The sequence below is a fragment of the Trichosurus vulpecula genome, chromosome 2, assembly GCF_011100635.1.
Source record: "Trichosurus vulpecula isolate mTriVul1 chromosome 2, mTriVul1.pri, whole genome shotgun sequence".
Classification (NCBI taxonomy): Eukaryota; Metazoa; Chordata; class Mammalia; order Diprotodontia; family Phalangeridae; genus Trichosurus; species Trichosurus vulpecula.
Genome location: NC_050574.1, coordinates 239,912,858 through 239,938,955, shown reverse-complemented (window position 1 = coordinate 239,938,955; position 26,098 = coordinate 239,912,858). Strand labels below are relative to the sequence as shown.

The 26,098-nt window shown below is 35.3% G+C and overlaps 1 protein-coding gene across 1 annotated transcript; it reads right to left on the bottom strand.

The window, feature by feature from the left end:
• Positions 1 to 170: 170 nt before the first annotated feature.
• Positions 171 to 25,773, bottom strand: DUSP19 (dual specificity phosphatase 19). Its single transcript, XM_036747290.1, has 4 exons — positions 25,370 to 25,773; positions 14,863 to 14,909; positions 11,786 to 11,938; positions 171 to 3,848 (listed from the first exon to the last, which is right to left on the bottom strand). Exons 1-4 carry the CDS (start codon positions 25,593 to 25,595, stop codon positions 3,672 to 3,674), a joined length of 603 nt encoding a protein of 200 aa, XP_036603185.1. The 5' UTR covers positions 25,596 to 25,773; the 3' UTR covers positions 171 to 3,671.
• Between the last annotated feature and the right edge of the window lie 325 nt (positions 25,774 to 26,098).

Sequence of the window (26,098 nt, the reverse complement as noted above, 5' to 3'; positions counted from 1 at the left end):
CTTTTTCTTTCAAATAGATCCCATTTTATGAGTTAAATTCATAAAAATAGGGTATTCCCTTTGGATACCTTAGTATGGTATACCTTAGGGGCTACTATATTTAAAGATTACAATGTAACTGAGTTTTGTACTGTTGTTTCAGTGGTAAGAAAAATTCAATTATGTTCCCACATTGCTCCTCACTAATACAAATACAAACTTTCTTGGAAACTATCTAAAACATCAAAGATAATTGATAATTAAAATAATTCAGTATTGTGATCAATAAGTTTTCTTCCCTAGCTAGAGTATAAGAAGCATTTTAGTTATCTTAAAACCAAAACTCACAAAGAAACCAACGTTGACACAGGGAAAAACATAAAATTTGTTATTTTAAAATCAAGTATTTTTGCACCTAAAAAAAAGTACTTTGGTACAGGATAAATTATAAATACGCATATAAAATAAATGTCTGATTTTCTAAATCACATAAGGCAAACTTGAACCATTCAAAAAACAAAGCAAACATAAACAGGTTTCTCACTGTAACTTCACCTACATGAATGGTAACATAATAGTGCAATAAAAACCTCAGAAATTGTTACATTTATAAACAAAAATTCTAAAACCTTCTATCTAAACTGACTTAAGGCTACAAAGAATGGCTAAATTGTAGCTAAAACAGTTGTTGCGCTCTTCCAAAAGTTTGTTTTTTGTTCTGTTTTTTTCCTGCCAATAATGACTGACATTAAATATTTAGGCTCAGTCATGTACCTGCATACCTATTTATAACTCATTAGTCTTGGTAACTCTTTCTAAGTATATCTTCCAGATGGTACATAGTTGAGAAATTCACTGTCACACTCAAAAATCTTTCAATATTAGGAACATTTTGAGTCCCTCACACATTTGAAATGCCTGACTCACTGATACTTGTCTTGCCAAGGTTTAGGTTTTTTTCCATTGAAATGATTCAGTCAAAAAGAAAGTAGGTTGCCCAGTTCCTGAAGAATACTTTCCAAATGCTATACTTAAATATCTTAATGGGAAAATAAAGAAGAAAAAGACATATCAATTAGGATTTAAAATATATTTTTCTTCCTCTTAATGTTGTTGCCATAGTGGTTTAATCAAGGTCAATATTCTGCCTCAAATTTAGTGACATAAAGGGGAAAGAGAAGGGAGTGAGATTTTTAAGTTCATATAGCCTCCGAAAATTATCCATATCATTGGATAAATTTTAAGCATTGTGTAAATAAAATAGTTACCTAAGTAAAGCAAAAAGTAACTTGAAAATTAAAAAGGGGAATTTTATTATCTAAAATAATATATAGCCTCCCTCTTCAAATAGGTGAAGCCCATATTTTATTTCTTTACTACTCAGAATTTTGAACAAATATGAACTTAATTTTTTTTCTTTTAGTCTAGATATAAATAATTAAGCATGACAGCAAAAAAAAAAAATTGAAGTTGTATTTTCAGGAACACAGCCAAAATCACAACTGCACAGATGGGCCTATATATGGGACTTTTTTCTCTACCAAAACAGTGACATTTGGTATCTACATATATTTTTGATTCATAATGTTAGATAGTGAGATCATAATAGAGCTTCTTTTCAAAGCAGCTTTATGCCACCAAGACAAGGTCTACCGATTAATTCTCTTCATGAAATCATCAATAAACATATATCTGACCTATCACTTCCTCACCAACAAATGTTTGTAGGTAAAATATGTTTGGGGGTCAAAGCAAGATCTTTACCAGAAAGAAAGTGTAGTAAGTTCATGTTATATGTCACAAAACCAGAATGGTGCAGACCAGAACTCTGGATGTAAATTTCATTCCAAATTATATATTCTGTGATATGTAATGTGCATTATGCCCCAATTCTTAATAAACTAAAACCTACTAGCACCGTGAAAAAAAGAAAATATGTTCACATTAACACAGTCATTAGCAGAAAAAGAAGGGTCATCTAGAAATCTGCAGATTCTTGGCAATAATGACAAGAGAGAACACCACAGAGAAGTCCTGACATTCAATAGGACATTTGCATTGGTCATTTTCAAACTGTTCACTTTGGTTGGTTAGTTTTGTACTGCTTCTCAGGATTAGTATGTGGTGAAAGAAAGATTTCAGCTCTGGAGACTTTTCTAGCAATTATTTTTCTCAAAGCATACAACCTGTTACTTAACACTTTTTGACCCTTTACTCATGAGAGCAGCATAAAAGACATACCTTCTCAACTGCATAGATGTGCTCAACGTACACTTTTCAACATATTTGCATGCAACACTCTTGTTCAAATGTGCTATGTTTATAACAGAATAAAAAATATTCCCCTGGAGCTTATATTAATTTCCTCAATTATTAAATACTAATGAAAAACTTTTAATATAAATTTCACAAACAGGATTAGGGATGTGTATTTTATGTCATTAGCAATAATATATTAGTAGAAATAATGTTTTTATTTTAAAAAAAAGTTTCAAAGAGTTGAAAAAGAAAATCTCTGGGTGGCTTTGTCATATTGAGAAATTATTATTTCACAAATAGAGAAACAAAAGCAAAAGTAATGAAATAATTTATTCAAGGCCTATAGTCAGAAGTGAGGTTGAAAATGTGTTCAGGCTCTATGAGAACTAGGTCCAAATTATTTATTAAATTTTAAATTTTTTCTTTTTCTTTTCTTAAAGAATTGTATGCAACAGAAGTGAACAATATCAAGTGAAACTGATTACAGGTATTTTTGTTTTATTATCTATGTGAGCTTTAATTACTCATGACGAATAGGCCTTTCAGTATAAAGAATATTTTTCAGAAATCTAGGGCTTCCAAAAACTTCATAAAATAGGAGCCAACAAAAGTATAAAAGGAACACAGAAAGAGAAGAGATGCCTATTGACAGTAAAATATATAAATCAGAACATATTGTAAGTGCCGCAAATGAATCTGGGGGCAAAAGCTACCAACAGGCAAAGGACAAAACAGCAACAACAAAAACCCTACACAATTAAAAGGCAATGAATTGTGATCAAAAGATATTTGAATGCTATGTATATTACAATTGTATACCTTCTGAATAAACCTTTTGGTTGCAAATATACCCTTCGGGGAGTTTGAGCTATTTATTTTTATTAGAAAAGAAATGCAGAAAAAGAAATCTATCTAAGGTGATAAGTATTTTTCTAAATATATGTACAAGTAAAGCAGTATTTCAGCATTTCTTTCTTCATGAGAACAGTTGCTGGAATAGAAAAAACACTGAAAGTATTCAACAATTTTCATTCTTCTTTCAATGTTCAAATACAGACTTCAAGTCTACTTTTACCCTTTTCCTCCAAAGCAGTTAACACAATCAGTAATACCAATGTTATCTGCTCCATGCAATTCAAAAAAAGCATTCCATCACACATCTTAAATGCTGAAGAATAAGCAAAATTATTTTTAAAAAATCATTTAGGCTGAAGCTCAAGATAATTAGGCCACTTCAGTTTGCACTTTGAGAGCAGCAAAAGGAAAGGATTTGGCTTCTACCATTATATCCTAAAAACTTGTTTTTAAAAGGTCAATTCAGAAGTTATAGTTTCAGATCATCTGTTAAAATGCCATCTCACAAACTGTTGGCTTCATCTGTTTCCTGAATTTTATTATACCCAATTACTTATTCCCGTATTTTTTTTTCACTGTTAGTATGCTTGAAGTTGTTCCATGAAGCCAGAATTTGGGCATATAGCAGGTCTTGCATTTTTCACCAAAGAAAAGGCACTGGTAAATGTGATTTCTTCAGAACTCATCAGGAAGCCAATTATAATTGCAGCAGCCCTGGAGACGCCTGCATTACAATGAACAAGAACCACTCCATCCTTCAAGAAAAAAAAAATCCACATTCATTTGAGAAACATTATCAAATTCACTGCACATAGCATTTAGAATTATCATAAAGCATAGTACATATAAGACCTCTTCTTGGATTATTACAATATAATCTACCGTAAACAATGTTTAAGAAACATTCTAGAGGGACATATAAGTGTTCCCCGCATCAGTTTGGAAGCCTAAAATTGCAATTGTATCCTTTTTTCTGTACCCTAGTGATACCAGTAAAACTAGTAAAAGTACATGCTTATAAGTAGCAAAAAGAATATATCAGGAACTTAATAAGACAACAAAAGTCCACTAACAAAAAGATGAACCCTGAAGCAAACTGGGTACACTAAGTGTTCCTAGGGGGAAAAACTACATAGAGCAAAGTCATAGTCATAGTTTTGATCTAGCAACTAAAGAATAGATGCTTTTCCCACTAGATTGCATTCACTTTCAGCTACATTCCTGATTTCTGTATATTGCACTCTGAGCACTATTAAGTAATTTTCAAATTGCGACCAAGAAGCAAACACATAACCCTCAGTAATTTAAAGTAAAAAAATTGTGCAGCTAAATCTTATTAGTTTTTTATTCAAATTATTCATCAAAAGTGTACCTGATCAACCATTTTTATTAAAGCTAGGGGAGACAGCACAAAGATCTACACGAAGGAGAATTTAAACCAAAGGCACAAAAGAAAAGATTTTGCTATGTCTCATGACTCTATTACAACTCCAAGGGAGGGAAGGAAAGAAAGAAAAGAGAAAAGAAGAAAGTAGATTTTTTGGTTTTAAAGTCTAGATTAGGAGTTAAAGACAATAAGATTAGACCTCAGTGAGAAAAGGAGGGAAAAAAATAGAAAAGCAACAGAAAGGAGAGAGGATGAGCCCTATCTTTATTATAATTAGTTAGAAACACTACACTGAAGATGTAAGAGGAAAAAGTCTAAAAGTCAAAATAAAGCTGAGTATTCCAAACATATGATTAATCTAGGGCTCCTTTGCTCCTCCAGAATTATTCTGTTTCATTTTGACTATATGGTTCTTCCTAAAGACTATGAAGTGATGGGTCAAGCATTCTATCAAATAGAAATATTTTTAGGGATAGCTAGGTGGCACAGTGAGTAGAGCACCAGCCCTAGAGTCAGGAGGACCTGAGTTCAAATCCGGCCTCAGACACTTGACACATTTACTAGCTGTGTGACCCTGGGCAAGTCACTTAACCCCAATTGCCCTGCCTTCCCCCCTGCAAAAAAAAAAAAGAAATATTTTTAAATTTTAATATGTAAAAAACAATTCTATTTAACACCCAAAAAATCTGTTTCTGCCTCTATTTTCCTTACAGTTATTAGTATTGATAAAATGTCGGGTTCGAACAAAGTGAACTAAAAGATGTGCATCGTACTATTTTGAAACAGTATTCACCTTCTAACATTAGTGAAATACTGAATAGCTGCATTTTTTAATTTAGTGTGTCTCCCCCGCCCTTTTCTTCTTTTTTCTAATCTATTAATTTAATCTTTGGTACCTGTTTGAACTCAATTTTGTCATAATCTTCTTTATAAACTAAAAAGTATTTATAAAATCAGGAAAGTACCTGAAAATTAATTAAATTTATGAATTAAATGGAATAGTGACATTATGAGCTTGCAACAATATGAAATGGAAACTGTAATTGGACACTGAAATGAGGTCAATAAGTGAAAAGCGTTTCAGGTAACTTGCAAAGGATACTTTACGAGTGAAAAGAGACACAGTATAAAACAAATGCTGATGGAGGCTTATGCTATCAATAATGAAAATGATAGAACTGATGGTACAGCCTTGATACTGGTTGGCCAGCCTTGTGCTTTTTAAAAGTTAATGATCTAAATGAAATGTGGTACTCTGTAGTGACAGAATAGACAATATTCCTGTCACTACATTTTCTGATCTGAACTTACCTGTTGGGATAGACTATTTAGGATGACAATAATGAAAAAAGTTTAACTATCAGCAAATTATGAGTGCTATAGTATGGAGTAATGTGTAATATTTCTTTTGAACCCAAATAGGAAAAAATAGCAATAAACTTGCAACTGAAGAATTTTAAAATACTTTTTGCCCCAACCTAGGTTTTAAATGGTATAGGGAATTCTGGGGAAGGAAACTTCCCAGAATCAATGTAGATTAGCAACTGTTCCACAACTTCCTATTAGGCACTAAAAGATTGCCATAAAAACCAATTTAAATATTCACAGGTCACAGGTAGTACCTGAACCCAGATCTTTAGGACTCTAAAGCCAGCACTCTATAAAAAAGGCATGCTGTCTCTATTTTAACAGTTTACTTTTCTATAGACTTCTGGGTTTACTTGCATCTTATTTTTTCATTCTTCCTTATAGAGTTCCCCATTCTTGGAAGCATTAAGACTACAAAATAATGATAATCATTTAGATAGCATTTTTCTTTCAATAAGCTCAAAGCACAATATGAGTCACTAAGAGAAAACCTTTCACTCTATAATCCAGGTATCACACAATGAACATATGGTGTTATTTTCCTCATTCTCCAAAGTACTCTCTTTTCAAAGGTCATAATGAATACAGAATTCAATTAGATGATAAGTTCCTCGAGTGTAGGGACAGATTGTATATTATATTAATTCCCCAAAAACATTTAGTACAGGATTGTACAAAACTTTGGTGTTTCATTAAATACTTACTCATTTCCTCCAAAGCCCAACTCAAATGCTATTTCCTACATGAAGCTTTTCCTTGATTTCCCTAGCTATTAGTGCCTCCCTCCATAACTACCTAGTGTTCATTTTGTATATACTTATCTATGTTCATGTTGTCTTCCCCTATAGAAGGTAAGGTTCTTGAGGTCAGAAATTGTTTCATTTCCACCTTTTAACCCTAGCACCTAGCACACCGTAGTTGTTTAATAATTTAATGCTTTTTGATGATTGGTGGATTAGAATTCCTAATTACGCATTGGAGACTTGTAAAATTGAACATAATATTTTTCCACACTGCTTTTTGTTTGAGGCACTGACAATTAATGTCCTGATGGTATGTTTTTCAATTACAGTCAGCTCTTGATTATGTATGTTGATGGAGGCAAGCATTAGTATGGGCAATCCAAAATGGTGGTAGAAATCAACTTTTTGCCATATCAACATCTGAGTCAGAGAGGTATAAATATTAAATGCCAAGGGAGATATAGGAATTGGAGGCAATCTGGGGGATTTTGAAAAGTAGGGCAGTAAATTTAACATACTTTCTATAATACCCTATGATGCTTCTCTAAACAATACTTTTAAAATTTCTGATCTCATGTCCTGAATCGATAATAAATATGTAGAAAGGGCAAATGCAATTCCTTTTTTTTTTTTTGCAGACAAATAAAAGGCCAGGTTGTTTTTGGTTTCTTAAAAGAACACTAAGGTATTTCTGATAAAGTTCTCATTTTTCAAATATATAGAGAGCTGAGTTAAATTTATAAAAATACAAGTCATTCCCCAATTGATAAATGGTCAAAGTGCATGAATAGGCAGTTTTCAGACAAAGAAATAAAAAATTTTTAGTCATATGAAAAATGCTCTAAATAGTTATTGATTAAGAAATGCGAATTAAAATAACTCTGAGGTACCATCTCATGCCTATCAGTTGGCTAATACGACAAAAAAGGAAAATGATAAATGACGGAGGGGATGTGGGAAAATTGGGACACTAATACACTATTGGTGGGGTTGTAAACTGATCCAACCATTCTGGAGAGCAATTTAGAAACTGTGCATACCCTTTGATCCAGCAATAACACTGCCAGGTCTATATCCCAAAGACATTTAAAAAAGTGGGGGGAAGGACCTATTTATGCAAAAATAATTATAGTTGCTCTTTTTGTGGTGGCTAAGAATTGGAAATCAAGAGGATGCACATCAATTTGGGAATGGCTAAACAAGTGGTGGTGTATATGCATACATATATATATTTGTATATATGGTATATGTAATGGGATATTACTGTGTTATAAGAAATGACTAGCAAGGATGACTTCAGAAAAACCTAGAAAGACTTAAATGAACTGATGCAAAGTGAAGTAAGCAGAACCAGGAGAACATTGTACATAGTAACAGAAATATTATATGATGAAGAATTGTCAATGACTTAGCTAATCTCAGCAATACAATGATCCAAGACAATCCCAAAGGACCCACACTGAAGTATACTATCCTCCAGAGAAAGAACTGATACCGTCTAAATACTGACTGAAGGATGCTATTATTTATTTTCTTTCATTTTTTTTCGAGTCTTCTTGTACAAAATGATTAATATGGAAATGTTTTACTTGACTGCACACATATAAACTATATTGGATTGCTTATCCTCTCAGGCAGGAGGGAAGGGAAGGAGGGAGGGGAAGGAAGTTAGGGAAGGAAGAATAGAATTTGGAACTCAAAACTTTTTATGTTAAAAAACTGTTTAAACATGTAACTGTGGGGAAATAAAATATTATTTTAAAAAAAACACCAAATAAGTGTTGGGAGGTGGGAAGATTATCACCTCTGTGGTTTATTTTCATCTTTTATTCCTCAAGCCTTCATGTTTAAGTTGGCTAAATACCCTATTGGGCTGGGCAAATGTAAAGGCAGAAAAAGCATACTCACAGAGCTTCGTAAGACCACAGCAAAGAAACAAGTTTGGGAGAAATGGAAAAAAGTTCAAGAAGATAATAGTCACTAAGAACTATCATACTGCAAGATTGGAAAGGTAGCTTTAAAGGAAGGCAATCAATGAGTGGAAATCAAGAATTAACCATTTGCTCTACTCAGTACCTACTAAGTAGGTATTGACTTTGGCCAAGTAGCTTCCTCACTCTGGTCCTCAGTTTCCTCCTCTGTATAATTAGCAAGTTAGATTTGATAATCTTTAAAGTCTGTTCTAACTATGAGACTTTATGACTCTATGACAATATTTTATAGGTAAAAACTTGAACAGAGGATAAGACACGCATTAAGGAATAATAATTATCAAATTCAAAAATTCTAGTGTTAATATCAAACTTTTGTTTAAATAAATCAGCTGGATATATTAGGAAATATCTACATTACAGCACCAAACCAAAACATATTTCCTAGCACAAATGAACGATCTCAAATAGAAACAGAACCTGTTGCTTAAAAAGAAGAAATTTAACCTTAATGAACTAGATAAGCTACCATAACCCACAATTTAATGTCTCCTGTCCTATTTTAGACTTTACTCTGTGTTCAACCTTTAGCTTTGATATCCATATTTTGATAATACTGTTAAGAATGTATTTCTTCATTTCCCACCCTTAATATCTGTGTAAGAGTGCCAAATTATAAAGCTATGTACATAAGAGACTAAATCCTCCTTCACTGTTGAAGAGGAAACAATAGTTGTGTTGCTGTCATGGAATCAGGGAAGAGGTTGTGAGGAATTGGAAGAGCTATATATGCAGCTGCAATCATTTTAGCAGCAAACCATCTTCAATGCAACGCGTTTACTGCGGCAATGGCTGCAGCAATTAAGGAGCACTTCACATACACATTGCCCTCAGCTGAATTTTTGTCAATGTAAATATGGATGATTCCTCCATGTTTGTTACATTCTTCAATTACATCTCTGTATCCCAGCCAAGTTCATCTTCCGTTAAACATTATGTTGCAAAAGGTTGCATAGAAGCGGCTGCAGCTAGAGCTGTAACCTCACTCTGTTGGGAAAGTCTGGTTTGTAAATCTGCTACAGCTCCAAATGTTAAAGATCCACTCAGCTTTTTTTTTTTTAATAATTCTACCACTATACCAGGAGTGTGGAACCTGTGGCCTTCTACATCCTTGGGTGCAGTCTTTTGACTGAGTCCAAGTTTTACAGAGTAAATCCTTTTATTAAGGGGATTTGTTCTGTGAAGTTTGGATTCAGTCAAAGAGCCACACTTGAGGACCTAGAGGGCCACATGTGGTCTCGAGACCACAGGTTCCCCACCCCTGCGACATATTTGAGTGGGCCCTAGAATCAATGATAGCTCTATCCTTGCTTCTTTATTCCAAGGTAATTAAACTAGGGAAGTGGTTAGACATGGAACTGAAAGGCAGATTTCTTCCATTACGCTGAATTTTAGAATGCCATATTGGACAGAGAGCTGGCATCAAAGCTAGGATGCCCTGGGATCAATATCTGCCTCTGAAATATACTATGTGACCTTGGGCAATCTCTATGCCCCTAGCAACTTTCTGGGACTCTAAACTGTAAAGAAGATGCTACTAACCTGTATTGACAGAGGGAGTTTCCTCCCTGAGAGTATCTTATGCCAATCAAATCATAGGCCTAGTTCCTCTGCCAGGGGTGGGGAACCTCAGCCTCATGGTCACATGTGGCCTTCTAGGTCCTTGGGTTATGGCCTTTTGACTGAGTTCAACTTTTACAGAACAAATCCTTTTACCAAGGGGATTTGTTCTGTGAAGTTTCGATTCAGTCAAAGGGCTGCACTTGAGGACCTAGAGAGCCACATGTGGCCTTGAGGCCGCAGGGTCCCCACCCCTGCCAGGTCTATCTCTTGCCTTAATGTTACAACCCTAGAGTTGTAATAAAATGTTTGAAGGACACAGTTCTATTGCCTTCAGCTCTGAACTAGAACGTTTTTTTCATTGATCCTTTCTAACTGATTACCATTGAGTAAAGGAGATATGGAAAACAATATTTAGAAGATTTTGAAGATTTTTTATTCCCAGTGCTTAGCACAGTGCCTGGCACAAAGCAGACACTTAATAAATGTTTACTGACTGATTGATATCCAAGGAAATCTAGTGCAAAGACTGGTAGACAAGATATTATATAATGAACTCTAAATCCCAATCCTACCAATTACTGCACACTCCAGGAAAGTCATTTTGGGTCTCTATAAATGACTCTGTTTCACCAGCCACAAACTATACCTACCACCCTGCCCTTTATTTATCTAATATGGATTTTGTAAAAAGCGCGTATTCACAAAAATGGTGCCATATCATAAACTGTTACTATGGACAATAACCCACCTTGTTCCCTGACTATCAGAAACCTGACCTGGATTCAATACAGTATTAGTATCCAGTTAGTGAGCAGAAGATTGAAGCACTTATATTAATACTCTCAGTGGTTTTCTTAGTGTCAAAAGGCAGCTTCAGTTCACATGTTCTTCAGTACAAATCCCAGTAAATCCCACATTACAGCAGACTAGTTCATAAATGTAGTAATGCAACATTTAGTTCCCAGAGTGTCCTGAAACGTTACATTAAAAAGCAAAGATTCTCTTTTCTTTCCCAAAGTGGTGAAATAGTCATACTGTCACACTGATAAATACACTGTCAGGCCTAAATCAGACTCTGTACCAGTTAGCTTGTTTCTGTTATTCAGTAGCCCAGTTGTCATAAACTTTCAAATAGAAGTCATCTCTACATACTTAGATCAAAGAATTTAACATACAGAGACTTTCACCTCCTAAAGTTTCTCAGAAGAGTATCAGTAGGCCCTTTTGTACAGGAAATGTAAGAGAATCAGATTAAATCTAAAAAATATTATACTGTGGAGAAAAATGCAATGGGAAACAAAAAAAAAGAGAGAATCATTAGGCATGTGGATGAATTAAATATGTTGGGAGAAATCTAAGTAATTAAGATAGGTGCTATTACATTTCTGACTTTTGTTTGATGAACTATGCACCAAAATAATAATAATAATAATAACTTTTACATAGTGCTTTAAAATCCGCAAGTACTTTACAAATACTGTCTTATTTTATCCTCACAGAAACTCTGGTCAGTTGGTGCTATTATTATCCCTATTTTACAAAGTAAGACAACTGGTAAACACTGCAGGCTGGATTTAAACTCGGATCTTCCTGACTTGAGGTCCAACACTCTACCTACTGCACCACTGAGCTGTCCTTACCTTCAATTTGGCTTCTTCAATGAACTCAAAGCATTCTGGAAAATAAGATATGATATTGGTTTCAGGTAGATCCAGGATACAAACGTTCTTATATGTAAAGTCATGGAGGAAAGCATTTTCAACTCCATAGGCAACATTGAGAATATGAGTAACCTAAAAGGAAACACAAAGGTAAATTTTAGTACTTGTGGACTTTAGTAACACAGGATAAGACTATGTAACTGAGTCTCTGAATTTCTACTATGAGATATCGGACCCACTAAAAAAATAAGTAGGCCTTAAATCATCCTTAAATGGGCAAAACAAAATGTGTCAAAAATTTTTAACTATAACAAAAAACTAGGAAATAATTTAGATAACTCTACTAATAAATACTATATAAAACATAAAGGGGTACATATTCTATTTACCCAAAGGAATACTATTTGGGAGAAATGTGGAATAAGGGAAAATCTGTCTTTACCCTACTCATACTTTCTTCTTATATCCATATTTAACTCACAAAAGGAATGGATTCTTCTTAAGCTTTCAATTATTGCTCAGTTATCAAGTATTTAGTACTTTAAATTGCCCCGGTCTCTCAGGAATATTTTTAAAGAGGATCCAAGAGCCTGCCTAAGAAAAAGTCAATACATTGTGTATTAATGATAGACTACCACTGAAGAGGGAAAGGGATCATCTTGGAACCCTGGAAAAGATAAACATCAATAAGAAACAATCCACTCTACCTATACAGAAAAGTCAAACTTATTCCCATAATTTTCCCAAGCAATTGTATAAAAAACCTTTTGAGGCCTCAAAGATTAACTGGACCAGGAAAGTGAGTAACAATCTCAGGAAAATAAGGGTTGAGAGGAATAATCGTTAAACAGCTGTTAATTACATTATTGTCATTTGGTAGTCAATAATACTCTATGTTATCAATCTGGTCTCTATGACAAATATTTTTTAATTAGAGAGTAGGAGAAGATCATTATGCTATGAACTCTCTTAAAAGCAAATTTTCCTTATAAACAATCATGAATTGTGGATATAATGATTTGTACATGGATTTATAAATTTCAGCCACCTCTGAGTTTTGCTCCTACTCAAAGGATTATTTATGGGGATAAATCTTTCTAGAACTTGTGCATTCATTTCTCTCAAAATTCACTGACTAGCTCTCTCCTAGAGCTGTTTAACATTTGATTCTTAGGGGAGTTGGGCAAAGCTATTACTACAAAGTCATTACATTCCAGTAGTCAGGCCTTACTGAAGAATATACCTTTGCCATTTATCAGTTTAGTTCCTTTCTTGGTTTGGTTCCTTTGAAATAAAGAATAAGGGGAAAAGTTGTCACTGACCTTATGTCTTTGTCAAATATGTCTACTGAAAGTACTTTTAAGAAAGAGTTGGCACCTAGACATTTACTACTACTCTCCCAACCACCTTGTAGAAGGTGGGAAGAAAGAGAATGCCAAAATCCTTCTTTCTAATCTTCTCCTTAGGAAAGATTATACAAATAAGATCAAAGTGGGAAAAAGTAGAAAAGAGGGAGCAAAAATATTTGGGGATAAAGCTTGTAAAGCCCTCCCTTTTCCCCGAGTCCCTCTGCTTGTCCATATCCTATTCATCTTTCAACTCAAGTCCCTTAGTCTATGAGGCTTTCCCTGAATATTCTAAACCACAGTGATTTTGCTTTCTCTTTTCTCCCACTGAATTTCAAGTCAGCCATTAAATGTATGCAGTCTTAAATTGTTCTCTTACAGTTCTATGTGTATTAGACTTGTAGCCCCTAAAAGATTTAAGGTATCTAAGGACCTATCCTTAGTAAATGGTGTCAAGCACATACTGCACACCTGATAAATCAGGGAATCACAGATTAGAAGTGGAATGGGCTTAGAAAGTATCTGGTCCATCATATCATTTTACATATAAAGGAACATGCCCAGAGGAGTGACATGACTTTCCCAAGGTCACACAGGTATCAGAACTAAAATTTGAATACTGATCCCCTGACCTCAAGTTTGCTCATACTTGATTAATTAATAAAGGGATCATTAAGGAGATATTTCCTACTCCCCAAAATATAAATTCAAGGAAATGGCCTGTCATATAGAAATTCCTGAAAATGATTTTCCAAAGGCCAAAAATTACACTAAAATGGCACTGTTTTATATCAGAAATACTGGGTTTGAATTCTATCTCTTTCACTTACTAGATTTGTGACCTTGGGCTAATCATTCAACTTATTTATTTCTCAGTTTCCTCTTCTGGAAAATGAGGACACCACCAATAGCCTTGTTTACCTTACACAGTTAATATGAAGACCAAATAGGATAACATAATGGAAAACATTTTTAAAACCTGTTCAGCATTATACAAATAAATGTTATTATTTTATATACAGGCCTACTGGCTTTGAAATGTGATATAGAAAAATCACCTTAGTCTATTTCCTATGTCATCCTTCAATTTCTCTGGAAGCTTCCTATCCAGTTCTTCAAATCCTAGCCCTACTTCCTTTGATTCCAATGAACCACTTGTGAAACTGGACACAGAAGTTAACAGCATCTTTTTAAAGAGTTTCTCAGTCTTTTTCAGTAGACTGGGATTAAATTAGCATCCCCAGCTTTAAAAATAGAACACTAAAAATATGCTAATTCATAGAGTCTTATTGGTCACTCTACAGTGAAAACCATGTCTTCTCTTAAAACTTTGCATCATCCTATCATTCTATAAACATACTGATGGAAGCAGTACTTAAAAAATTCAAACAAACCTCTTTTCCTATATGTCACAAATTAAACAAATATTTTGAATTCACTTGAAAAGTCTAAAAATTACCAGATTCATGGATTTAATAGTTGTTCCTTCTTATTAGATGATCCAAGTTCTAACAAAAATCTAAAATTTCCAATAAACATACAACTCAATATATTTAGATTAGGCAGGTAAATTTTAGCCATATTTAAATGATGGGAAGAGACTATTTATGAAATTCTTGAATTTTAACAAATGTAGAATAAAGTACTTTTCCTTTAAATAAAATAGATGTGGAACTCTAATGGAAATGCTAAATTTTAGGCACTTTTTACCTTGTATTTTTTTAAGGTATCTAAATCATGAGCAGCATCTTGTGATCCTGTAAAAAAAATAAACATAAATCATATTTACACAGTGCATGTTTATGAATATTCTCTTCACAGCACTATCAGGTATGCAGTATATAAGCCTGATTATTCCTTCTTGCTGTTGAGAAAATTGAGATGCAGAGTAGTTATGTGACTTGCCTAAAGTTGCAAAGCTAGTAAATATTCATTTCAGTTGGTCTACAGAAGTAATTGCTCTCATTCTCTGTGCTTCAAGGCATTAAAAATATAACTAAATAATCTTTGCTATAATCTTATTAGGTCTTTTTTAAAGAAGGTAAAACTATGGGCAGGGATGTCAAAAAGTAGGGTGAATGCAGATGTATCTCAATGATTAAACAATACTTTGGGCAAACAAGATTTTTTTAAAAAATCCTTCAGGATTCCCATATCTACCAGGAGGGCACCTGACCTATCTTGGCACATAGTAAGAGCTTAATAATTTTTTTCCATTATTTTCTTTAATCATTCATTCACTTTTTTAAAATTTTAGACTTAAATACTAAAACTTAAATAGACAATAAGAAAATAAAAAGGAACATTATAAACTTAAATATTTAAACAAATACAAAATAAGAAAAGGGGAAAAACATGTCATGCGCACAGCAAAATGTGAGGGAGGATTCAAAATATATAACAATAAATTTCCAGTTCAAGAAAGCCTATGTAATAAATACTAAGCATTGTGTTGAGAGCTGTCCATCTTTTCTTTGCTTCTTTGTAAGTTTTCTTTTGTCCTCTGCTGTACACTTTTTATTTTTTTATTTTTCCCCCTTCTTCTCCCACCCCCACACTGCAATTAAGCATGGATGTATTTATATGTAAATATAGATATATACACATATATACATATGTATTTATAAACATATACTTTCCCTAACAAATTCTACTCCTGATCTTTATTTTTATGATTGTGTATATCTCTTATTTCCTATTCTTCCTGACTCCTCTACTTTACTTCTACCTGCTACCTTGCCTTCCTATTACTTAGCCTACCCCCTCTTCCAAGGATCCCTCCCTTATAGTCCCATTCCCATAAACCTAAACACCCTTCAATTCCCCTCTTTAACCTATTCCCTCACCCTTCCCTCTAGAGACCCCTCCCTTATCTCTCCTTCCTCCCTATCCCCTTAGCATTTTATTTCTTTCTAAATTTAGAAGACTTTTATACTCTTCTAGATCAGGGCTTCTTAAAACTTTTCCCTCTCAAGACCCCTTTTTGCTATTCAGCAGCATTTGTTGGCATTGCATGGCCTGAGGGCACACACAGTGCAAAGTGTGCATGCTTTGTGTTCAGAACCAAGGCTGCAGTGAAGTTGCAGGGTGCAACACAGGCAAGAGCTGCCAGAAATACCTAGGATTCATTACACATTTGATTTTGAATTAACTTTTGGTCACTGAATGCTCAGAAACCTTTACTATTGCCAAAAAAAATATGAGGTCTCGACATACAATTTAAGAAGCACTGTCTAGATACATATGTATTGTTCCCTCTTGAACCCATTCCCAATGAAAACTAGGTTTCTGGAACTAACAGCCCTCTTCGTCCATCTAATTCCTCTCACACCTTATTTGTATAATTACTCTTTTTAGCTGTTCCTAAACAGCTTTACTTTTTAAAGTCATATCATACTCAGGCCCACCCCAATCTTTCTTAAGAACTATCCAATTAGTAATAACAATCTTAGATATACGTTTTATATTTTATATGCATAAAAGGTAAACAGCTTGTCCTTGTGTCTCCTGTAATTAGTCTTTGGTACGTATGTACCTTATATAGCATGTCCCTAAAGTCTGGACACATAGGAAATCTCATTAACATCTTATTAACCGTTTCACCAAAGACTCTATATTGTTCAGCAACTTCTTTTTCTGGGGTATGCTAAAGGAGAAGGTCTACTCAATGAAAATCACAGCTGCAACACATTTGATTGAACACATAAAGAATGAATGTGCTAAAGTTGAGGGCAATGTGGAGTTATTGCATCAAGTTCACATGAATTTTGCAAAGCACATTAACCTTTGCATCACGAATGATGGAAATCATATTGAAGATGTTATTTGTTAATATTTCCAATTAAATAAAATGTTGTTGAAAATTTCATTCATTTCATTTCTTGAAATATGCATTTTTATGGATTTTATGCATTTTTGCCTATGTGTCCAGACTTTAGGAACACCCTGTATTTCTCTTTGCTCTTATATGTCAAAGCTTCTATTAAGTCGGGTGTTTTGTTTTTTAAACAAAGTCCTGAAAATCTGGCAATTCATTAAACATCCTTTTTTTTTCATTCAAGATTATGCTTAGCTTTAACAGGCATGATATTTTCAGCCGGAACCCCAGTTCTTCTGCTCTTTTATACACAGTGTTCCAAGACCTGCGGACATTTAGTGTCACTGTTGCTGTTTGTGTGATTCATTCATTCACTTTTGGCCTCCTAAAATGTGGCTTGATTCCATCTTTCCACTCTTATCTTTTCACAGCTTTCTTTCATATTTACTTAAAACACTCCTTCCAAACTGTATTTCCCACATACTATCTTCCTTCCTTTTGCATACTTTCTTCTCCCTATATGACATATTCTTTCAGCTCAGTCTCTTACCATGGAAATTACCAATCCTTCAAAGCTAGGATCAGATACTACTTTCCTCAATCAATCCTTCATCCCCTTGATAGATTAGACTTCTGCCATATGTGAACTCTTTTAAGACTGTCTAAATACTAATAGTCTATTTGGCATTATGGTTATTTATATTACAGTTGTGATTCTGCTAGTAGATTATAAACTCCTTGTGGGCAGGCCTGAGCTTTAATTCATTTTTTAAAAATTCCTTCTTAGTCCAGACTGCAAGGGTGGGGAACCTGCAGCCTCAAGGCTACATGTGGCCCTCTAGATCCTCAAGTGCAACCCTTTGACTGAATCCAAACTTCACAGAACAAACCTTTCTTGTGATTCTGTCAAAGGACTGTACTTGAGGCCTTAATGGGCCACATGTGGCCTTAAGGCTGCAGGTTCCTCACCCCTACTCCAGAGCCTTGCACATTAGATACTCAACAGCTATCTGTTGAATGAATAAATTAGTTGTAGCATCAGACATAGTGAATCAATGCTAGCAAATTAGTCAGCCACAGCCTGGACTAATCCCATGCCTGTGTTTTGTATTGTGAAAGGTCCTTTTCTGGCCTAGTCCAACCGCAAGATTTTTGCTAATTCCAAGGAGACTCTAAGAGAGTCTGGGATTTCAGACTATCATGAACCTGAAACACAGAAACTCTGAAACTACCCCCACACATGCATATTCTGAGGTGTTATCTCAGGAACTTGACAAATTGGCTCCAGTTACTTAGCCAGTCAGAACAGCCAACTTCAGACAATCTGGATTTGTTACAACAGCCAAGGGCAGGAGAAACATATAAGCTTTATTTTTGGAGACTTCTAAATCTTACGCTCTCCTGAAATGGGCTCCTTTTTATAGCACAGTATTTTTATTCTTATCTGATTTTGCACACAAACACTTTGATTCGCCAGCCTGTAGCTTATCCTTGGTTTCAAGGGAAGAACAAGTGTTCTTCAGGTCCCTACTTCCACTGCCAGCACCCAACTTCTTATTTCCTTTTTTACATTTGAGAAAACAGGAAGCTGCCTATATTGTGGCTTTTGCTGCTGGCAAAGTCCAGGTTCCTTACACATGCACAAAAAAGAATAGACAAAGAATGCCTTTCCTGAAGGTACAAGAGGTTGTAAATGTGGCCCTGATAACCTCAAGTGAGCAGGCTGCTAGCTTTTTCTCCAACCCCACCGGCCTGACTTGGGTCTTCCTCGATCTTAAAGCCCTGTTTGAAAATTGGGTTCAAAGAAACTAAGTGAAACTTGGTGATTTTATAGGGTACTATCAAAATGTATTTCACTGCTTTAAAAATATTTAACTTTCCCATTCCTTAGCCATTACACCGGAAATGTTTTACTTCCTTATAAAGAAAAACACAGAAACATAACTTTGGCCAAATTACAAATAAAAACAACTTTTGCAAAATATATGTCAAAGGAAAGGCAAGAAATATTTTTAGCTTTGGTTAATCGATTTTGAAAGTGGCCTCTGGGACACATTTTGACTCTAGTTTTTCTATGCTCAAGAAACAGATGAACCTTCGTTCTGATATCGTGCCTTTTACAATCATGAAAGGTGCATAATAACTTGAACATAAAAATACAGCATCCAGTTCAAATTTGTTTGTCCCAGAATCCCTAGAAACAGGTCCCAGTTTCTATCCTATTTTAAGGAGCTATTTTTCCAGCAATGTTGCACTCTGAATGGAAAATTCCCTCTGAATGGGAAAACAAAACCTAAACCGTTATAAAATACTAAATTACAACTAACTATTCAATAAAGAAGTAAATAGCTACAATGACTTGACAGGCATTACAGTGCTTACCCATTAAATAAAATTATCATCACCAAAATAATTCATAAAAAAACATAGTTTCGGCTTCCAAGAACAAATTAGAATTAATGAAGTTAATGTTGATATATCTGCCCAGAAATAATTTCAATTCCTTTGGAAATGTCAAATGTTTCATTTGGTTGACATTTGCATCTAATGGGGATTTTTTCACATCAACCAAATATGTTTTCAAAAGTAAATTTTTTGGAGAGTATGACATTATTCATTTCTAAATTACAAAGAAATTATATATACTATTTAATTTCATATATGTGGGCAAATAATCTGGTATAAAATTGTAATAATTTTAATCATGTGACTATAATTCATAAGGGAATTATGGCACAAAGGACATAAATGAAGAGCACATAAGACCAGCAAAGGAGATGATTTAGTCATATAGTGTGGTGCACAAGTACAGCAGCTGTGCTTGAGCCATCTACCTGTTAACTACAAAAGATTTCCAGATGCTCTTTGCTGACAAGAAGACAAGAAATTTTTAGGGATGAAAAGTTGTGAAGGGGTGGAAGAAATGATCATACCAATGAGGCCCCACATCTCAAAGTACAAGTTATCTGTAATAGAGACTATATCTGACTTGTAAAAGAAACAAACTGACATCATAGATTCTGAATTTTAACATACACCACTTGATATAGGTACAAGAAAGAAGTTGAAAGTTGCAAGAAGCAAAGTTAAGGCAATGAGATATAAGGGTGACACTCCTTTGGGAGCAAATGAACCATTCCATACCTGAGGCCCATCAAGGAGCAAGTCCAGGGAGTCTAGCAGAGAACCCTACCTAGCATAGATGATGTACTCTGTAAGAAGCCAGACCAGAGTTTGACCAAACTGCCTAGCCCAACCAGTCCAGAGGAGATTCTGTGCCCAGTGAGAAGCTAGTCCAATCTATCTGTGGAAGGACTAACCAGGGGTGGGGAACCTGTGGCCTCAAGGCCACATGTGGCCCTCTAGGTCCTCAAGTATAGCCCTTTGACTGAATCCAAATCTCCCAGTGATGCCCTGACCTGCGGTGGACTTCATGAGGATTCTCTGGAGAAAGGTCAATGAGACGCCACAGTTCTGTAGTTATAGTTTGGCCACATGTGTTCCCTACAAGTATGCCTCACTACCACTGTACTTTAAGTCTGTACCCACTCTCCTCCCATATATTCTATGCATATTTGTGGGAGAGGATGCCGCAGGTTTGGGAGGAATTATTTGTGGCTACCATTCTTGCTATACCATTTGACTCTTTCCTAAGAATGCGTTCAGTCTACTGTCTGATTGTTAATGGGAAGAACATCAGTGGCAACTCTGGTGCTACAGCGTTAGTAGTATTCACCTACAGGATTACCTCTAGGAGCTGATGAAGCAGTTGTTCCTCTGGCTACCCAACCTGCCAGTAAGAAGTATAAGTTAGGGGGAGTGAGCCCAGAGTGAATGCTATATAGGATTCCAGAACTATCCATCTGAGAACAGTGAATGAAAAGTAGTTCTCAAACAGAAATAATAGTTGGAATTATCTACAGGGTGGTTATCACAAACGATAATAGCAAGCTCAAATAAGAACATAAAAGAAAACAAAAATGGAATTTATGCTATCAAATGGAGATGTACTTTTGGGGGGAAAAAGTATGTACTTTTGCAGTTGCTGAAATGTAGCCAAAAATTACTAGTGGTCTCCAAATGTTTTACAAATCAGAAATGAAGATAAGTAATGAACTACTAACATTTCCTTGTTTCATGGGAGCTTCTTGACCTCTGCAGCATTCGACTCTGCTGATCACCACCTCCTCCTGGATATTCTTTCCTTTCTGTAGCATTGTTCTCTCCTAGTTCTTTTCCCTCCTCTCAGTCTTCTTTGCTGTGTCATTATCCATGTCCTTCCCCTTCTGTGTGGGTATACCCCTGAGTTCTCTCCTGGGCCCTTTTCTCTTCTCTCTCTAGGGTGATCTTATCAGCTCTCATTGGTTTAACTATCATCTTTATGCAGATGATTCCCAGACTTAAATACCCAGCCCTAATCTTTCTTCCGAGCTTTAGTCTCACATTACCAATACTCAAAATGCCAACAGCATGCCCCATAGATATCTTAAATAGAGTATATCTAAAATATAATTTATTACCTTTTCCCCAAAACCCTTCCCTCTTCATAAGTTTCCTCTTTTTGTTGAAGACACCACCTCCAGGTCTAAAACTTCAGAGCCATCTTTGAACTGTTCACTGCCCATGATCCCCCAAACCCACTTAGTTGCAAAGTATAGATTCTATCTCTACTATATTTCAAATCTATCCCCTTCTCTCCACTCACATGGCCACCACCCCCCAGTTCAGGCCCTCTCATCTGGACTATTACAAGAGCTTCCTAATTGTTGTTCTTTCCTTTGATCCCATTTCCACACAATAAAAATCCATTTTCTACATGCCAGTGATATTCCCAAGGCATAAGTCTAACCTACTCAGTTAAAAAGTTTCAGTGATTCCCAATTGGCTCTAGTATAAAATGCAAACTACTGTACTCCATTTTCATTCATAATCTGCTTCCAGTCTCCCTTTCCAGGCTAACTGTACATTCATCTCATTTCTAACTCTACATTCTAGGCAAGGTAGCCTATTTCCTGAATCTTCACGGCTCATCTTGAGGACAGATAGAATTGCAAAGATAGACCTTTGAGGATAGACCATCTAAGGTCTATTCTGATTCTCCCAGTACCTAGCATCCTCTCCCTACCTCAGCCAGAATTTACTTTGTATATATTGCTTTAACTTATCTGGATTCATGCTATCTCCCCCTAATAGTGTGTAAGCTCTTTCAGGGAAGAAATATTTCATTTTTGGTTTTTCATTTCTAACACATGGTACATCTTTTTGGCCAAACTTGTGATTTTATTAGTGTAGGAAGTTCTTAATGAGGAAACTACCACTCTCAATACATATTGGCAACTCTCCTATAACTTGTAGCCTCAGAGTTGTCTGGGCCATGGAGAGGTTAAACAACTTGGCCAGGGTCATTTAGCCAGTATGTGTCAGAGGCGAGACTTGAATCTAGATCCTCTCCATTCACACTACTTTGCCTCTTGCTTTGTACGTAATAGACACATAATAAGTACTTACAGAATCACTAATTTATTGAGCAAATCATTTATCCTCTATCTTGCTATTCTCACCTGTTAAATGAAAGAGTTGGTTTAAATGGCTTCCAAGTTCCCTCCTAGTTATAAATCTATGATTTTATTGATTATACTACTAATTTATTCGTTCAAGCATCTATATATAATTTTTTAAAAATACAATAGCATGTTTAGGCATCAAGTAAATACTTAATCATATTTATATAGATAACTTGAAAAGAAAGTATGAATTACCTTTTTATGGCTTCCAACTCCCTTACTCCTCTTTGAAACAAAGCAAACCAGAAGCCAAAGTTGTTAACCAATACGTTAATTCTGGAAGGGAGGGCAGGTGAAGGTTAAAGTTGGAGAAATGAAATTAGAAATAATCCCATGCCACTAAAATAGGGAAAGAAGTGGTCAGGAAGCAGGTTGTACATTATTCATGAGGCAGGGCTTCTGGGATAAAAGCAACAAGCTAAAATAGGTCAGGTGTCCCATTGGAAAGGGATGACACAAAGCAGTTCATGGATCATAGAAACATAGAATCGTAGATTTGGAGCTGGGAGGATCTCAGAGTCAACTAGTCCAACACTATCATTTTATAGATGAGGAAACTGACGCTCAGTGAGATTAAATGACTTGTCCAAGTAGTGAATTTCAGACGTGGGACAACAATGACAAACAAAGGCAGAGGCTGAAGAAGGTAACTGCTCTGATGAGATGAAAATGAACATAAAAGGTCTTGTCTCAAGGCTCTAGAAAATGCTCATCTGAGCAAAACTGCTTTCGTATGTCCATCTAGAACAAGTCCAGACAGTCAAAAATAATGCAAAGATGAATTTGTTGCCTTCTGGTAGCTTTGTAGAAAAGAATAATTTATGAGCTTAATTAAGACTCTGTGCCTTCATGCCAATTTATAAAATAATAGTAAAATAAACAAGGATGTTTATTAATGTAGGTCCTCCAATAGTATCGCAACACTTTGGAAGCTTCTTGTGTTATTTTTACCAAACAGTTAATCAAACAGCCGGTGAATAGACATCCTTGGGAAAAGTGAATTTAAAAAGTTATATCCTTTTCCAGTCATGGAAAGGGAGTCTGGCAAACTTCCCAAACTAGGTTCATGGGAAATAAGAAGTTTGCAAGGTTTTCAACCAATTCTTCTTCACAAAGTAATTTTTTTTTCCTCATCGGGCTACAAATATCAACTATTATGTTTTCAAATATTAATAAAGGTAAGGGTTTTGTTTGGCAAAGTGCCCAAGTGACAGTAATACCCAACTGAAAATACCACCTTATAGTTGTATAGAACTTTACACCTTTCAAAATACTTCTACATTCTTCTCCCTTTTACTCTCATGACAACCTTACGTAACAGACGATAGCGAAGTTATTATCAATTCCATTTTACACCCAAAGGTACTGAGGCCCTACAAAAGAAGAAACGACTCACAAAGGTTACAAACAACCTAGGTCTAAGGCAAAGCAGGGCTTTCAAATTTCTGTCCTAGGACACTTTTCTCTACAGATTCTCTATCATATCATTCAATAAACCAAAATTGTCAATTTTTCTATTTCTTTTTTTTAAAAGAAAAATAATCGAGATTGTTTTCAGTGGTATTAACTGCTATGAGTAAAATGACATATACTTACATGTCATATTTTTATATTTAAAAATATAAAACAAAAAATGTATGCTGTTAGTAACAGTTATAGAAATAGCTGTGGGTCAATTTAGTCACATAGGCAATTTTCTTTTTAAATCCTAGTGATATGACTCTTTCCCTACTTACCGTTGATGTTATGGTGCAATGAAAGCAAAGACAAGGAATGACCTAGCACAGAAGACAGTGAAGGGAACACATGCAATACTACATGACAGAGCCCATTTCTTGAACCCTGCAGAAATAGCCACAGTGATTACATGTAGTCACAGTTGCATGCCCTTAGCATCAAAAGAGCAAAAAGGCAAGTCACATGGTGAATTTCTCTTAAAACTTTGCCCCCCTCTGTTTACATAAACATTTTCTACCTTTCCTGAATATCATCATTGAATGTAATGTTATATATAAGGAACCTAACTCACTCTCAATCTCTAACACATAAGAAATTAGGCACTGATCAGGCTTTAGTCCAACCAATTCTTTGGTTTATTTATGGTTCAAATAGGGTGAAAGCAACATAACCCTGTTATTCCTATGCAAGAAGTGAAATACTATGCCATGACCTTATAGGATAATAGATCTTTGGAAGTCACTGAGTCCAACCTCCTTATTTTAGAGTAGAGTAAACTGAGACCCAGAAAGGTTAAGTGATTTGCCCAAGGTTACACGGATAGTAAATAGCAGGGACAGCATTTAAACCCAGTTCTTCTGACTCCAAATCCATCGCCTTTTCTACTGTTCCTCTTATTGTTGTTATCCCATAATAACTTCTCCTAAACTTGCATTTCTATTTAGTCTGATAAACTTTCCAAAAAAATAATAAACTTGTAGCGGTCCCTGCTCAATTTTAGGAATCTCTCCAATTAACTTGAACAGCGGGTTTATCTAGTCCTCTATTTACAAATAAATCAGCAGGCACATTTTCCCTATTCATTATCAATTTATATCCATCCTGAGAAATTAGGAAAACAGAATGACAAGTAATTTAAATTACAGCTGTTAATAGTGTACATATCAGGGCATGTGCTTCTGATGAATAAGTGTACACAGGGTGTGAAGACTGACTTTTGCCAGAAAAGTCTGTTCATCTACAGTGAATTCCAAAGCCCAAATGCAAACATTTCAACTTTTCAATTGTGTAACTGATTCCAACTGAATTAAGGATTTTTTTTAAAAAAATGAATAAGCAAAGTGATGACCCTTACTCCAGAGCCAATGTGTATACTCACCCAGCAGCAACCATGGCTTAATAACGCCAACTTGCAGGTCCAGGCTTAGGTCCTGCACGTAACCACAGCCACCCTCACTGCCAGGCTCAACTTCTTCCACAACCTGAATTCTGGCATCTTTCCACGTTTCTATAAATTTTTTCCCAGTCAACGTTGTCACTCTGGTGCATTGCTTCCTGAGATTGGCCCGGGAGAATGCTGTAATTTCCTGGTTAAGGGACTGCATTACATTAACAGTCCCTGGAAACAAGTAAAAGCAAATCTAAGATGTACAAGGTGAGGCTGATCTCTGCTTCCTTTATCACACCGGTAACAAGCACAATGCTAGTTTCTCCCTCCCCTTCAGATTCTAGCAGCAGCAACTGGGCGGGCTAACAGCACCACCAAGCCTCATTTTGCAACACAGCTTTCGATTGGTCATTCAAAAGCGGTGGCTGATTGGATCCTGTTTCTGCTTCCTGTAGGAGAGTTTGGAATCTTCATGTCCCATCTCTCCTCGCAGCCTCAGAGGCTATTTGTTTAATTCACTGGTTCTCCGCACGCCTTATCCAAGCTTACTAATATTAGCAAGAATGATGTAAAATATTAGACCTAGTCCAAAAAAAAATATTGTAACACACCCACCCACATATTTTTTTTCTTTTAAAGCTCAGGTGATTCTCAATTTCTGCTAGATTATCAGTGGTCAGGAAGGATAGAAGGAAGATTTCTGTTTACACCTGATTCCAG

What these genes read in the sequence shown, in the direction of transcription:
- DUSP19 (XM_036747290.1), bottom strand. Translation starts at nt 25,595, where the DNA reads ATGCAGTCCCTTAACCAGGAAATTACAGCATTCTCCCGGGCCAATCTC. An exon ending in ATACCTTAAAAAAATACAAG is followed by an intron (nt 11,939 to 14,862) that starts GTAAAAAGTGCC and finishes GTTTCCTTTTAG; the next exon opens with GTTACTCATATTCTCAATGT. An exon ending in TTGAAGAAGCCAAATTGAAG is followed by an intron (nt 3,849 to 11,785) that starts GTAAGGACAGCT and finishes TTTTTCTTGAAG; the next exon opens with GATGGAGTGGTTCTTGTTCA.